The 15,433-nt window shown below is 38.7% G+C and overlaps 1 protein-coding gene across 1 annotated transcript in view; it reads left to right on the top strand.

The window, feature by feature from the left end:
• DDX10 (DEAD-box helicase 10) overlaps positions 1–15,433 on the top strand; it is a 167,694-nt gene that overhangs the window by 20,534 nt on the left and 131,727 nt on the right. Inside the window, exon 10 of the mRNA XM_042868170.1 lies at positions 8,582–8,683. Coding sequence (XP_042724104.1) covers positions 8,582–8,683 — 102 coding nt within the window. The remainder of the gene's footprint in view (positions 1–8,581; positions 8,684–15,433) is intronic.

Here is a 15,433-nt window from a genome sequence, read left to right on the forward strand (position 1 = left end):
GCTGCAAATGGGCAAATATATTTTGTTTGGCCATATATGTGCTGTTTGCCATATTTTGAAAATTGGAAAGTAGAAAGTCTCACTTTCCGAAGTGAGATACTCTATTACCTACTGCTGTGTGCTAGCTGGTATTATGATCTAAGCCAAGAAGTACGAGTGATGACTTAGAGCAGTAGCCTCTCTCATGCTATGTGTATACTCAAGAATGCATTCCAGCTTCATGTTCGACAAGGCCAAGGGCAAAGTCCTGCCTGAGTCGAGACAATCCCAAGCACAGATACAGGCTGGGTGGAGAACGGCTTGAGAGCAGCCCTGAGGAGAAGAGTTTGGGGATGTCGGTTAATGAAATACTCAGCATGAGCTGTCAGTGTGAGCTGGCAGCCCTGAAGGCCAACTGTGTCTGTTGTAGGCAACTGTGAGACCACCCCCCCCCCCCCCGCGGCCCCACGGTGTCCTGGGTTGCATCAAGAGAATTGTGACCGGCAGATTGAGGGAGGTGATTCTGCCCCTCTGCTCTGCTCTTGTGAGATCCCATCTGGAGTATTGTGTCCAGTTCTGGAGCCCCCAGCACAAGTAGGACATGGAGCTGCTGGGTCCAGAAGAGGGCCATGAGGATGATCAGAAGGCTGGAGTACCTCCCTTATGGGGGCAGGCTGAGAGTGCTGGGGCTCTTCAGCCTGGAGAAGGATCTGAGGACACCTTGTGGTGGCCTTCCAGTACCTGAAGGGGCCTGCAGGAAAGCTGGGGAGGGCCTTATTTTAAGGGTGGGTAGTGATATGACAAGGGGAAATGGCTTTAAACTGATAGAGGGTAGATTTAGACTAGATAATAGGATGAGATGCTTTACTGTGAGGATGGTGAGACACTGGAATGAGTTGTCCAGTGATGTTGTGGATGCCCCCTTCCTTGGAACCATTCAAGGCTGGGCTGGATGGGGCTGTGAGCAAGCTGGTCTACAGGGAGGTGTACCTGTATGTAGTAGGAGGGATTTTGAAGCTAGATGATCTTAAAGGTCCCTTCCAACCCAAACTCTGCTATGAATTCAATTTATGATAACACCAGCAGAGTACAGCTGGTGATGATAACACCAGCAGAGTACAGCTGGTGAGCTACTGCCTTTTCTTGTCTATTGTTTTTTTCTGACTGACTTGAAAAGAGTGACAACTAGCCAGTATGGCTAAATGGAGGGGAGTATGGCTCTGTGACACAAACAAAACCTAGCTGCGTGGTTCTCAGAACTTGTTACTGGATGCAGGCGCTGCTCTGAAAGTGGTGCCTCCAACTTTACTGTATTGGCTAATGACAACTGAAGTGGATGCTGGTGGTATGGCAGTAGAGGTTGAACCTTCCCAACAACATTCCATTGCGTTTTGTTGCTGTGGCAGAGGGACAGGCTGACAAATGGTGTCTGACATGGAAGTGCTTATGAAGCAAAAGCGTGGAATTGAATTACTATGTATGTAAAAAAATGGTACCCGTTGACATTCATCAATGCTTGCTTAGTGTTTATGGAGACTGAACAAAGGCTGTGAGCGCAGTGTGGCAGTAGGTGGTGTATTTCAGCAGTGGTGGCAGTGGCAGTGTGGTCACCTCTGCTGGTGCAGATTTTGATGAGTGCAGCATGCAGGCTCTTATTTATCACTGGTGAAAATGCACAGCTGATGATGGTGACTGTTGAAAAATAGTGTTTTGTAGCTGAGGATTGGCTCTCTCAAATAGTATTGTTGTTCTCTTTGTACCTGTTGTAGTGATAATAGGAGGCATATCTTTCAGAGTGACCTACATATAAATAGGTTACTGTCCAAACAAGAGAAGGAAAAGGATATGAAATGATCAGGGAAAAAAAAAAACAACAAAACAAACAACAGATGAACAAATCCCTAGGCAATCTCGAACTTCAGAGCTGTATTTACCAGCATTTTTTTGTAGGATGCTGGGCTCAAGCCTATGCAACAGAGAAAAAGGAGTGACCAAGGCATTAGAAGAGAGCTAAAGCAAGGAAAAAGAGTGAAACTGGTTCACTTCTTGTTGTTGTGTGTTGATCTTTTTTGCAGCTCACGGAAAAGAGCTCTTCTCTCTGAAGCCAGAAACCATTGGGGGATGCAGTCTAATTTACTGTTTACTCAGTTAACAGTCCTACACTACTGTGTTTACTCAGCTGTATAAAGCAGGCAGACTTCCTGGTCAGTTGTGATTTTTCTTGTTGGGCTGTGTTGGTAAGACCCTCTAGGTGGCAGAGCCCAGTTTTAGAAGTACTCATTAATGCTGTTTTTAAAGAAAAATACCTATTCTGAAAAGAGACTCTTGATCATGTAGAAAGGACAGAAATTCTGATATTAGTGTATTTGTTTACAGTGCTCTTTTCTCTCTTGAAAAAAATTCAATGACATTGCCACAGTAGGGAAGAAACTCATTGTATAGAAGATGTGATGAACAATAGATAAAACTCTTCTTGCTCTTGGGCTTGGAGAATAAAGTTTTTTTTTTTTTTTTTGTTCTGAAGCTTAAAGATTTCACCAATCCTCTTTGTGTGAGAAGGCCTGAAGGTAGCATAAAAAGTTTTACCTGAATTGAGCCCAATATGAGAGACCTAAAGCTGTAATTTTGTTTAAGAAATGTTTTAAAATGGCAGCTTGTATAATCAGATTTAATAGTTGAATTTTAAAACAAAACTGTGAATTACTGTGTTTCTGTGGAAGGCCTTAGGGGATAAATATGGATATTAGTTCCTCTTTGTTGAAGAGCATGTGGGTTAGCAATTTCATTCATATGAATATCAGGTTGAAATGGGCCTTCTCAGAATAAAACTCTGTTTTGACATTTTGTGTGTTTTTTTTGGTAGACGTCTTACATTGTTGCTTTACATAAAAAGAGTGCAATGCAGATGAACATGTATGTTAGTGAAATGCTTTTCCCTTCACTGCTGCAGCTATTTTATCAAGGAACTCGGTATAATTTAGGAACAAGTTATGTGTTAGAAACAGTAAAACTTGACTCATTTCACTTTTATTGTAGTCCTTATTATGTGAAATATGATTGTTGTGTTTTTGGCTGATCTACTGAAAATGCAGATCAGGAGTAGGCCTGGTGATTTTCTCCAGATCAGTGAGGGTGCATCTCCTGCTGCCATGAATTTTACTGTTACTGTTCTTGGGTTTTGTTTGAGTTTGAAAAAAAATATATATATATTCTCAGAGCTAAATTATTAAATAAGTAAGATTAAACTCATAAATTTACTTAATGTCTTTGCAGATTTAGATTTCGATCGTCGAATGAATACCAGGCAGTGACGTTCTGTATAAATACTAATAAGATGCTGCCTGGTTGTAAAGCCCAGCTAGAGAATCTTTCTGAAATCAGTCAAATTTAGAACTGCAGTCTGTTATTTGATTCAAACGTTCAGCTTTTTTCTGAGGAGCTAACCACAAGCTCAGAACCTATTTACCAACTTCTTTGGATTTCAAACCATACACGTTACTTTTCTCCCCGAGATGCAAGATGGTACAACAGGAATGTTACTGAAAACCACTTTGTATGCAGTAATTTAGTTTATTAGGTATGAATCATATACTGTTACTGTAAAACTGTAGTTGTGCTTCACTTGGGTCCTTATGAGATAATATGCAGCAAAGTTTTAATTTTTAAACTTGTTCTTCTGGTTTTCTTTCTCTTCAGAAATTTTATGAGAATTTACCTCCTTGCAGGCATGTAGTTGTGCCTTCATCTGAAAGTTTGTTGAGCAAGAAATAAGATCCATTATTTGGGACTATGCAATACTGGCTAACTGTTAGTAGAGAGAAATAGTTAAGAATTACCAAGAGTACCATTTCCCTAGCAAAGAAACAGAAAGAATTGTGGAAGAAATATAGTTTCATACCGTAAGTAAATAAAATCAAAAGGAAAGACTGTGTCATGATGGATAAACTACCTTGAACTTTTGCTAAAGATCATTTTGAGCTATCAGTTAGCATTAACTATGAAGGAAGCAATAGCATGGCAACCACTCATTGACAAGAGAATGAGGAAAAACACTTTTTGTGGAGGGCAAATTGGCCATCAGTTGTTGCTAGTCTTAAACTGTCTTCTAACCCGCGTTCAGTATAAATACATCACTCCTACCCTTTGCTTTATAGTGCTAGTGATGATTTCTTTCTGCTTCCATGCTTTTAAGTCAGGATAGAGTTGCAAAGAAGTTACTTGTCTTTTAATAAGTATTCACAGTCAGCAGGCTCTAATGAATAAATAGATGAACTAGTAGTACGTGAATATTATTTTCAAAGATTTTTTGCAAGTGAGATGCAATTTTCTATAGAACTTGAATGAATAGTGTGTGGTATACTAAGGGACCGTTAAAATCACAAGGCAAAGATTAATCCCTGAATTGTTTGGTTGATCACTTGAAAGTATGATGACTAATATTGTCAATTAGTAAACAGCTGGGAAAATTGGTTTACTTTGGGGTAAAGTTATTTTTTCCAGTACAGTTTAGGGACATACTTAGTAAATAATAAATCATCGAATGAATTCATCTTTTAAGACAGTTGTTTGGTTTTGGTGATAGCGTGAAGACTGCAGTCAGCAGGGTGGGGATAAATTCTAGTTATATTCTACTCTGTAGAAGTAATCCTTGTGCTGAAGAGTTGCTGTAGCTGAGGCCAGCTCTTGGCTGCTTTGTCAGCTGTATCTCAAAGATCGCTTTCTAATGCATCCTCTCATTTGGTGATTATCTTTAGGATCATAATTTTCTCATTAGTACATTGACAAGTTGTTCTTTTCCAGGAACAAGATAAACCTCTGCCCAAGGAAGACGTCTTTTGATAGGCCTGCATTTTTTTTGGTAACTCAACACCTGTGTGAGATAAAACTGATACAAACCTTTCTAGTTTGTACTTAAGATCATTTGTTTTTCAGCCTACTCAATACTGTGATTATTCCATTTTCATGCTTGAGTCTAAAGATCAGCATTAATATTAGACCATCTGTTTTAATTTATTAAATTGCATTCCCAATATAAATGGGCAAAGACTGTTCCTTAAGTATATTTTTAAATATTTAAATAATATTTATATTTATTTATATTTATTATATTTATATTTATTTATATTTAATGTAAAATAATCATATGTATTTATTTATTTTTAAATATTTAAATAATATTTTAAATAATTAAATATTAAATATTTGAGAGTGGATATTCCCAAAACAGGTGAGGAAAAGGGTTACACTGCACTGATAGTTACTGGAAGTCTTTGAGTCCCTCTAAATTTTTGAAGTCATCTTTGAAAAATATTTTAATTTTCCCTTTTTTTCATTGTTTTTCTCATTAGTGGTCAAAAGATGAAATAGTATAGGTTTGGAAACCTGTGTTCTTAGCCTTTTTTCATGTGATGATACTACAGCAAAGTAAAGAAACAATTTTTTTTATTTTTAATAACATTTTTAATAACAATATGAAAATAATTTTTATATAAAGGCTATACAGAACTTAGTGTTAAACACTGAAATTACCTTTGTCCATAGATTCAGATTGAATGTTTTCTTTTTCTGAATTATGTAAATATGCCTTAAGAATTACATCTCCTGAGCTTGTGCTTCCTGACAAGGATAACTGACACAGCATATGCAATTTTAGCACTAACAGCACAAGGCCCTTAATTCACAGCATTCAAGGGTCAGCTTGAAGGTTCATGTGATCCTGCTTGATGTTTTGAGAGTGACCTTGGGGATACTGAAGAAAAGGTACAAAGGAAAATCGAGATAGAACATTTCCTGCTCTGTATTCCTCTAGAGTTTAGGTTGGTGGCTTTCAGAGAGGGTGTCTGCTTTCATTGGCCTGTGATGGGAATTTCTTACGTGATTTATATGGCACTGGCGTTGCATAGTGTGTTGCATACTGAATATAAGAAATATATTTAAGCAGAAATATAAGAATGCTAAGTCAGGCACTCAAAGGTGAGAAATGCTGGAAACAAGGAACTGTCCAAACCACTTCTTTCCATTCACTATATTTTAAGTATTCTACAAAGACTGTCCTACCTAGGTGTATACATATGGTAACATTGAGACTTCTTGTTGCCTTGATGAAGGTGTTCCTCATTTATCAAGAGATTAGGCAGGTATTCTTTCCAGATGTCTGGTCATTCTCATAAATCTTTTGTGAATCCTTTCCTGTCATAGCATCCATTTTGATGGAACTTGAAAAAGGGTGTGTATTGCTCTCTATTCTGAGTTGATGACAATATTATTGGTAGTGATATCATGGCTGTCTTTCTGTCTCATACAAGCTTTGGGTAAATAAAAGCAACTGTTTTTCTTGTGTTTTTAACGGTGCCTAAAGTTCTTTGTGATGAATAATTAGCTGCCTTGGAATTGTGATTATCAACTTCTACCTAAAATGCAAAGGATTCTGAAGTTCAGTAGCTTTCCAGGAATCTGTTGCTTGTTCAGATGCTGCAAAGGCAGCATCTGATTTGTGCCTGCATTGTTGAAGTATTGTCTGGAATTTGGTTAGGTTAAAATAAGTAGAGCTTTCTTACAAAGTGAACTTGATCTCGACATACAAGTCATTCCCAGCCCTAATTACTTATTGTATAAAGGACCCAAGAGTTCATGGGAACTTTTGTCAGTAGCAGCTTACGGTTAGCTATGTTAGTGGTGAGTCACAGAATGGCCTGGGTTGGAAGGGACCTCAAGGATCATGAATCTCCAGCCCTGCTGCCACAGCAGGGCCACCAACCTCCACAGTTAATCAGGCTGCCCAGGGCCCCATCCCATCGGCCTTGAACACCTCCAGGGATGGGGCATCCACAACCTCTCTGGGCAGCCTACCTCACCACTGTCATGGTAAAGAACTTCCCACTGACATCCAACCAAAATCTAGAATGCAGGGGTTACATTTCTGTGATGAAAAATCTTTGTAAAAATTTTTAAAGGCAGAATATTTTTTTGAAATCATCTTTGGTTCCCAAACCCGTTGTGTATAGTAGCATTGAAGGAAAAAAAAAAAAAAAAAGAAATAAAAGTCACCCAAGAACATCTTGTTGTGATGCTTCAAATTCATCAAATGAAAGCAGAACTGTAATAAGAGCTGTCAGACTGTTTTAACTGCAGATTTTGTTGCTGCTTGCATTGCTTACTGTACTGTGACAGATAGTGTTTATAGTTTTCAAACAGTTTTGTAGTTCTGTTTTTGCCAACTGTTTATACTTCTAGAGAAATGTGGGCTCCATATATTCCATCTGAAATGGTTTTTCAGCTAATGGTATGACTGTCATTTGCTTTATGTTAGGATCTTTTTTTTTTTTTTGCACTCTTTGGGCTCCAGCATGCTGTCTGACTCCATCACTTCTTACATAGCGTTTCTTTTCCCTTTTCTGTGCACAAGGGCTGGGCTGGTGATTTCTTCTGTCACTGGAATTTTTCTTGGGGAGTTATGTGACGTACCTCATCACAGTCTTGTTCTCTGTGCTTTCTCACTCAAAGCAAACTAGTAACATCTCCTACTCTTCTGCTGACAGTCTGTATAGTATCCTTTTCCTTGATGGTTATTGGTCGTAGGTGTGTGGTTAGAATAGGTGATCTTGGAGGCCTTTCCCAACCTTGGTGATTCTATAATTCTGTGGGTTTTTCTGATGGAGAAAACTGTATGCAATTGGAGTTGAGACCAAACAGGAAAATGCATTGGAATAAGAGCAGCCAAAGATCATTGTAATGGCAAGATGGAACTGGATGGATAGGGGATAGGAGAGAGAGAGGTATTGGTGCGGGGACACTCTTGGAATAAAGGTAGATAAAAAAGTTAATTTCCCATCCAGAGAACAGAAAAGATAAACCAGTTGTGTTTGAGCTGGATGAAAAAAATTACCAGCAAGACAACTGTGAACGGAGTAGGCACCAAAGTTCTGTTTAGTTAGTAAATAAAAGATGATGTTAAAAAGAAATGAAAAATATTTGTTTCAAACAAATGGACTGCTGATATCTGTGGCCATTTGCAGGCTTATCATCTGCTTCTGCATAGGGACTTGCCTTGTAGCACCTCTGTCAGTTTAGAGCTGTTCTACACAGTGAGAGGCTGTGGCTCATAACTGAATCTGTTTCAATGCTTCTGTTACAGTAATTCCTCTATGATCTTTTAGAAAGTAGTCTGAGTTCAACATCCAAATAGAAGTAGTTGTTTGAGTTCAAAGCACTTAATGCTTTTCTAATGCTACATTCTTATAGTTGCAGGTGTGCAAAGGAGAATCTGGTGGTACCAAGAGTTGTGATTTTCCTATTGTACAGTATGAATGCAAGTAGCTGGATCTTGCAATATTTGATCAAGCGTCATTTGATTACCACAGAAACATTTCTAATCTAGGAAAGAATAGGATCCTCTGCTCTGACTTCTTGTCTTAGACCCAGGCATATAGAACTCAAGGTGTAATTTTGAAACCACGTGGAGATAGTGACAAGTCATTTAACTGGTTTGGCTTTTCCCTTTTTGGAATGAGGATGGTTGTCTGATTTTTGGGCTACTAATAAGGAAGCAAATGTAATTCTCATAAGTTGTTGAAAACATTTTTTGTTTTTCCCTTTGGATCAGGTACAAAGAAGGTGGTGAAGCTTTGTTAGTACTGCTGCCCTCAGAAGAAAAAGGCATGGTAGAACAGCTGGCACAGAGGAAAGTACCTGTCAATGAAATAAAGTAAGTGACTAATGGCTCATCTGTTACCTTTCCTCAGGTATGGTGTGTAATGAGTATGGCAACAGTGATGAAGTCAAATGCTTGATTTGCTTGGAATTGGACAAACAAGGGAGATGACTTGCTTTTGATACTACTGAAGAAGAAAAGACCTTGAGAGGTTACCTATTCCAGCCCTTCTGTTGAAGATGGGATCAGCCATACAAATTACTTACACTGAATGCCTATTTAATTTGCCAGTGAATATCTGTACCATTTTCCCAAGTGATCTCATCTATGCTCAGCAGTTCCTGTCATTAAGGCTTTTTTCTCAAGTGTCTGATAAGTTTTACAGTAAATGTATGTGAAATATTTCTTTAATCCTTTGCCAGGAACTTATGGAAAATGACATTCTCATACTCTCTGCAGCTACTTTTCATGTAGCTGAACGTTATCACACTATCTCCTTTTCTTTTGCAGATTAAATAATTACAATTTCTTTAATCTTGCCTTGTAATGTTTTTCAGACCATTTATCATTCTTATTTCTCTTGACTGGAGCTTCCTTACTTCTGGAGAATTTCTCCAGTTTGTCATGGCCTTTCTGAATCAGTTACCTGATGAACAAGATTTTTTTTTTTTTTTTTTAAAAAGCATTACTAAGTGATAATTTCTCATATTTCAGAGAATGTACTAATGAAGACCTGCTCTGTGCTTTCTGTACCAATGAAAACTGATTTTGAATGAGCTGGGGGGAAAAAAAAGAAGCAAAACAAACAAACAGCGTATTTCCAATATCTGTTAAATGTGGCGTAATACACTTGTAGGAAAGACAAATGCCTTAACTCTGAAAGTAATAAATAGAACACAAAAAGAAGTAAATAATTTCTTCCTTAGCAGCACTATGTTTTTTGGTGCTGTCAGCCCACTGGTAAGTCAGAAGGAAAAACAGAATCAGAAGGAAATGTAGGAAAAGAAGTGAAATAAAACCAGCAAATACACTGTGAGCTGGACTCCATTTTGGAAACCTGTGTAGATGATGTTACCTCATGTCAAAAATGATTGAATAAATCAAGAGAAAGATGGATGAGAGGTAGGAAATAATTTCCGTACCAGTAGATAAGAACAGTTAGAACTGTTCTATTTTTGGGAAGGCGTGATTTGAAGGTGGAAATATCTGAGACTGAAATGTAATTAGCTGTATGCAGAGAATCTTGGTGGAATAATTGTTTTTGAGAATAACACAAGATAGGGTGAAACTTTAAGCGGCTGTTATTACCTTAGCACTTAAACCTTTGGGTTAGCCAAAAATCGTACTGTATTCTTTGAATTCTGATGTAATGATTGAAGGTAAGAAATGGCTGCTGCTTTTACTGTTAGATGAGATTTCTTACAGCTTACAATACAAAATCATTTGAATTAAGAAATGCAAGTGGCTGCAGTTCAGGTTTTGTCATTAGAATCTATTGAGCAAGACTTTCTTAATTTAGCTTTTTTATTGTACTTTTAATAATAGGGTGCGTTAAGGTAAGCTAGGATTATGTAGTTGATTGCAACTTGATACGATAGTGGCTTCACAAACTTTAATTTGTTTTTGTAAATGGAGAGGAAGGCACGTGGTCTGCTGCTATGGAGGTGGTAAGCAAAAGCTTGGACTGATAATCACAGACTGATAATCACTGCAGTTTCTACTGAATCTTACTCTTCTGAGTGCACCAACCAGCTTCACAAGGCTGCGAGCTATGAGCAGGACTTTGCTGATTGTTTTTGATGCTTTTTGTCATTTTTAATGTCGAAGTTAAATGTAATAATTCTAAATATGCAATGCCTGTACACGTGGCACTTTGCAGATTTAAAGTTTTAAGGTGGACTGTTTCAATTTTAGTGGTTGGCAAACTGTCCTTGCACAGAATCACAGAATCACTGAGGTTGGAAAAGACCTTCAAGATCACCCAGTCCAACCATCCACCCATCACCAATAGTTCTCACTAAACCAAGTCCCTCAACACAACGTCCAAACATTCCTTGAATACCTCCAGGGTCTGTGACTCCACCACCTCCCTGGGCAGCCCATCCCAGTGCCTGATCACTCTTTCAGAGAAGTAGCATTTCCTAACATCCAGCCTGAATCTCCCTGGTGCAGCTTGAAGCCATTCCCTCTGGTCCTATCACCAGTTACACGAGAGAAGAGGCTGATCCCCAGCTCACTGCAACCTCCCTTCAGGAAGTTATAGAGAGCAATGAGGTCTCCCCTGAGCCTCCTCCTGACTGAACAATCCCAGCTCCTTCAGCCGCTCCTCATAAGCCCTGTGCTCCAGACCCCTCACCAGCTTTGTTGCCCTTCTTTGAACATTCTTTGCAAGCATTACTCCTGTCCTACAGACTGACTGCAGAGCAGCCTGTGAAATACACCATTTCTGGGCAGATGTGGTTATCAGTTCTGTGTGGAATATGCACAAATCTCAGATGTTAGACATCTTTTGATAGGACTGTAAAAACAAACTCAAGCAGCTCCTAAAAGTCTAATTGCTGAAGTTTTCTCTTGACACTGCTGTTCATTAAAAAAAAAACAAAAAACACAACTGGATGTGGACAACATTTGTAATTTGTAAGATGTCTTTACATCTGCTGTTTTCTTTTCCTTTTAAGCGTTGTAGCACCTTACAAGGACCAGCAGTGTAACCACAGCAGTCTAAGTGAATGTTTTGCTACAAACAGCTATTAATATTTCTTCGTTTTGTTTATGTAGGGCTATTAAAAGTCGCATAATTTGCAGAATTCATGGGGTGAATCTTTCATTTTCCTAAATACCTGTTTAAAAGGCTAAAGGTTTTTTTCCTGACTTTGAATTTTGTATCCAAGCTCCCTGTAGAGCCTGTTACAGTAAATCAGTCTTCTCTAATCACTACAAGCTGCAAATTTATAGTTAGTGCTTTTAATGATACGTTTCTTCATTGTTAAAGCAGAGCAAGAGAAACTGTAAAATATACAATAATAAATGTAGTGGTATTCAAATAAGGCAGAAAGCTACTCTGAAAGTATTAAATGTTACATAGGCATATTTATTATCAGTCTATAACTTTAAAGTTTTAGATGTAAACTGAAATGATTTTTGATAGTACCTTGAGATTGCTTCATTGCATGTAATTTTGTTGGCTAGATAAAAGCTGCTTCTGGAGGAGTTATCCTTGCTAAATTTGCCTCTCTGGAAAATTTTACCCAAGGAAGAGCAGCTCTGTAGATATCCAGTGTGAAATACTGCTAGCTTCGGTCTTAGGATAAAAATGCAATTACTGAAAAAAGCTCTGCTTTTGTGTCTCGTGGTGGAGAATACTTGGATACCAATTCTATATAATGGTATTTTTAATACTTGGGAATCCATTAAAACTTGCTGCCTTCTAGAAGCCATCCGTGCTGTATGAATATCCATTTGTGTCAGTACCCCCAGCTGTACGTGCTGTGCTGTGTGAGGCTGCCAGCTCTGTGCAGCTGCTCCCTGTTCCAGCTCTTCCTCCTCTCTGCAGCTTGGAGGTTGTCCTTGCTGCACAGGAAGCCAACTTCCACACTGAGAGCATGGAGCAAAAATTGCTGCTGCTTGGAACCTGGGTGAAATACTGAGACTGTACAACGAAATAAATCCAAACCCTCTTAAATCTGCTTTTTAAACATTATTAATACGTGTGCATTAAAGATTAAAATCTGTGAGCAAAGCTTTTCTAACAAAATAGCAATATGATCTTTGTGTTGGCTCCCTTAGAGGCTTCCTCATATGAGCATTCCCTCTGGAGGGTTCAGCATTGGATGAATTACCATCTAAATGCTCAGATGCTGTTTTTGGGAGTTCTTAAAATAAGTAAAAGAAAGAGGTGTTGGTAAGATATCTGACTTACTCTGTACAGTCAGTTTACAGTCAGCAACTTTAGACCATTATTTTTCTCTTTTTTTTTTTTTTTTTTTTCTTTCTTAGTTTAACCAGCAGCTTTTCTCTTAGATGTATTGCATGCTGCTGAAATGAAGCTTCACTGCCTGTTTCCTCAGGAATCCTTACAAGGGGCAATAGGAGCAAAGTGGCTGGGGCTGGAATTGACTTGCACAGCACAGAGACCCTGTGTGTCCGCGTGATGCGTATGCTGAGTGTGTGGTTCAGTATCCAATTTGCTGACACTGTGCAGTTTAACATTATTTATGTGTTTCTCATTTTCTCTAAAAGGGATGTTTTATCAGCTGCTTCACACAGTTTCATAGAATCATAGAATGGTTTGGGTTGGAAGGGACCTTTAAGGTCGTCTCGTTCCAACCCCCTGCTGTAGGCATGGACTCCTCCCTCTACACCAGGTTGCTTGAGTTTCAATGGTGTGTACATTACATGTTTGAAAGAATAATTTTGTATGTTTTATAAAAATAAATCAATACAGATTTTGTAGACAGAAGTTGCATTGAAAGAAGGAAAGTGCAGATGTTTCTGTGGGTGAGAATCTGCTGAGGCCTGTTGTGTAGTGTCTGTGCTGACAGCATGTTCATCACTAAAGCTATGCACAGATGTGTCTAAAGCAGAGTACTTCTAACCCAGTGAGTGGTAAAGGGAAAGCATCTTGTTTTAGGGAATCATTTGGCAGGATGGCGTTTTTGGTGGTGATTTAATTGTTTTGCTTAAATTGCACTTTAGGGAAGATGGAGAAGACAGAGTTCAGAGCAGTGCTTGTATCCTGATATTAAAAATGAGGGGAAGGAGAGGAAAACAAGAATGAGTGTTGGCCGGAAAACTCATAGAGCGCTGTCAGATATGGTCTGAGATGGAAGTAGCTGAAATTATGTGTATATCATGACATAGTCAGGAGTGGCCAAATGGCCATTTATGCAGCTGCTGGGCAAAAGTGCAGTTCTAGAAAGTTATATTACTTTTTAATTATAAACTGAGTACATACAGAGTAAGAGAAGGAAAAACAACCTAGTTAAAATGACAGACAGTGCAATAAATTCCTCTCCTATGCTTTTGGTAGTGGATTCTAGCTCGCTGATTCTTAATTGCTCAGGCGAGCTCGTACATCATCAATTAAGTGTTTGGATTTATTAGGTTTGTCTCCTCACATAGTTACATGCCTATAATTATTGTAAGGAGTTTCATTTGTTCGGAATGAAATAACATACAAACTCATTAAAACCAAAATCCGCTTACTAGCTTTTGTATTTTTGGAATCCCACCATAAGACAGAAACAGCAGTGGTTGATTCTCTTGATGCAGTGCTGTAGAGAAGAGCACCCAGAGTTACAACTTTTTTTTTGGGGATTGCAAATTGACTCATTCATTAGCAAATGCATAACTGCAGAACGTGCTTGGGGCAACTTGCACTTTTTAAACTTTGCTTAGATTTACACTACCATATATTTCCTTTTAACTTAAACAAAAATCAGTGTGCATTCAAAAAATCTCAGCCTGCCTGAGATTATTGTCCTTTGTGCCTGAATCCCCAGTGCCGTATTGTATCCTGAAAGCAATGGATCATATTCTTATGATCGACAAATTGTAGAAAATAAGTAGCAGCGGGCCAGGTGGGAACTGGATCATGCCCTGCATTTTGATTTCAGCATTGTGTCAGTCATTGGCATAACAGCTCTGCAGCTGGTTTTGCCTTACTTTCATTTTCCTTGCAGCTCGGACACGTCCAGTGTGTGGGCTGTGTGCATCCTGGCCCAGCTCATCCTGCAGCCGTCCTGAGCTGTCGTGGTGCTGGCTCTTCTCACTGTGGAGCCTGGCCTGGCCATGGGCACACACCCATTGCTCAGCAGCAGCTGAATGTTGGTGTGGGGGCTGTAAGAAGGACATGGAGATGGGAAAAGAGCAATGCTAACTTAAGTTATGCATTGTGGTACACTGGCTAAACACAGTCCTGTGAACAGTAAAAAATATGCCACTGCACATTTCCATTTTGATAAAGGAAATTGGGAATAGTTTGCAAAAAAAACTACAAACCCTCAATTTTTTTCTTTTTTTTTTTTTTGTATTTCTAATTCCATTTTCAGTTGACATGAATACATTACCTGTGAATTTTCAGATGGAGCGTGCAGAGTTGCAATCAGATACTCGACTCAAACATTTGATCAGGTCCCTTTACCAGGCTTTTCTAAGCCCTCTCTCACCAGAGTGAGATATCCCTCACTTCACAGTCGCGCCTTGTTCACGTCAGCGTTTTGTGGCTGTGAGAACACACTGAGAACTGCAGCCACTTCCATCAAACCAGACATTGATGCGTTAGTTTCACAAAAACAAGATTAAATATCCCTCTAGTCTTATTTTCTTGTTGATCTTTTTTTTTTAGTGTTTTAATTAAAAAAATATATATATTTATATACGCTAACTATTATTTTATATGCGGCCCAAGACAATTCCTCTTCACTCATCGTGACCAGGCAGGCCAAAAGGTTGGATGCCCGTGATGCAGACAGTGTTTCTATAGCTTCTGAGAATGTGAGGTTGCTGGATATTTTGCCAACATCAAGAGAGGACATTTGCTACTTCTTTCATATTCTTAAAGCCAGTTATAGTATGAAGGATAATCAAATTGATTAGTCATGTTTTGCTTCTAAGCTGTGTTGGCTATTATGTGTTTGCTTGTTTTCTTTAGGTGCTTACAAATCAATTTTTCAGTATCAAGTGCAGCAAAAGCACTGCTGTAACTTCTGTTTTTTGCCACCTTTGAAGATGAGCGCTGTGTTTACCTGCCCCGTCTCGAAGATCTTTATCTCTCAGTGAGCTGTCTAGAATAGATGTAACTGT

The sequence above is a fragment of the Lagopus leucura genome, unplaced genomic scaffold, assembly GCF_019238085.1.
Source record: "Lagopus leucura isolate 7727_CA_CO unplaced genomic scaffold, USGS_WTPT01 Super-Scaffold_100001, whole genome shotgun sequence".
NCBI classification, from domain to species: Eukaryota; Metazoa; Chordata; class Aves; order Galliformes; family Phasianidae; genus Lagopus; species Lagopus leucura.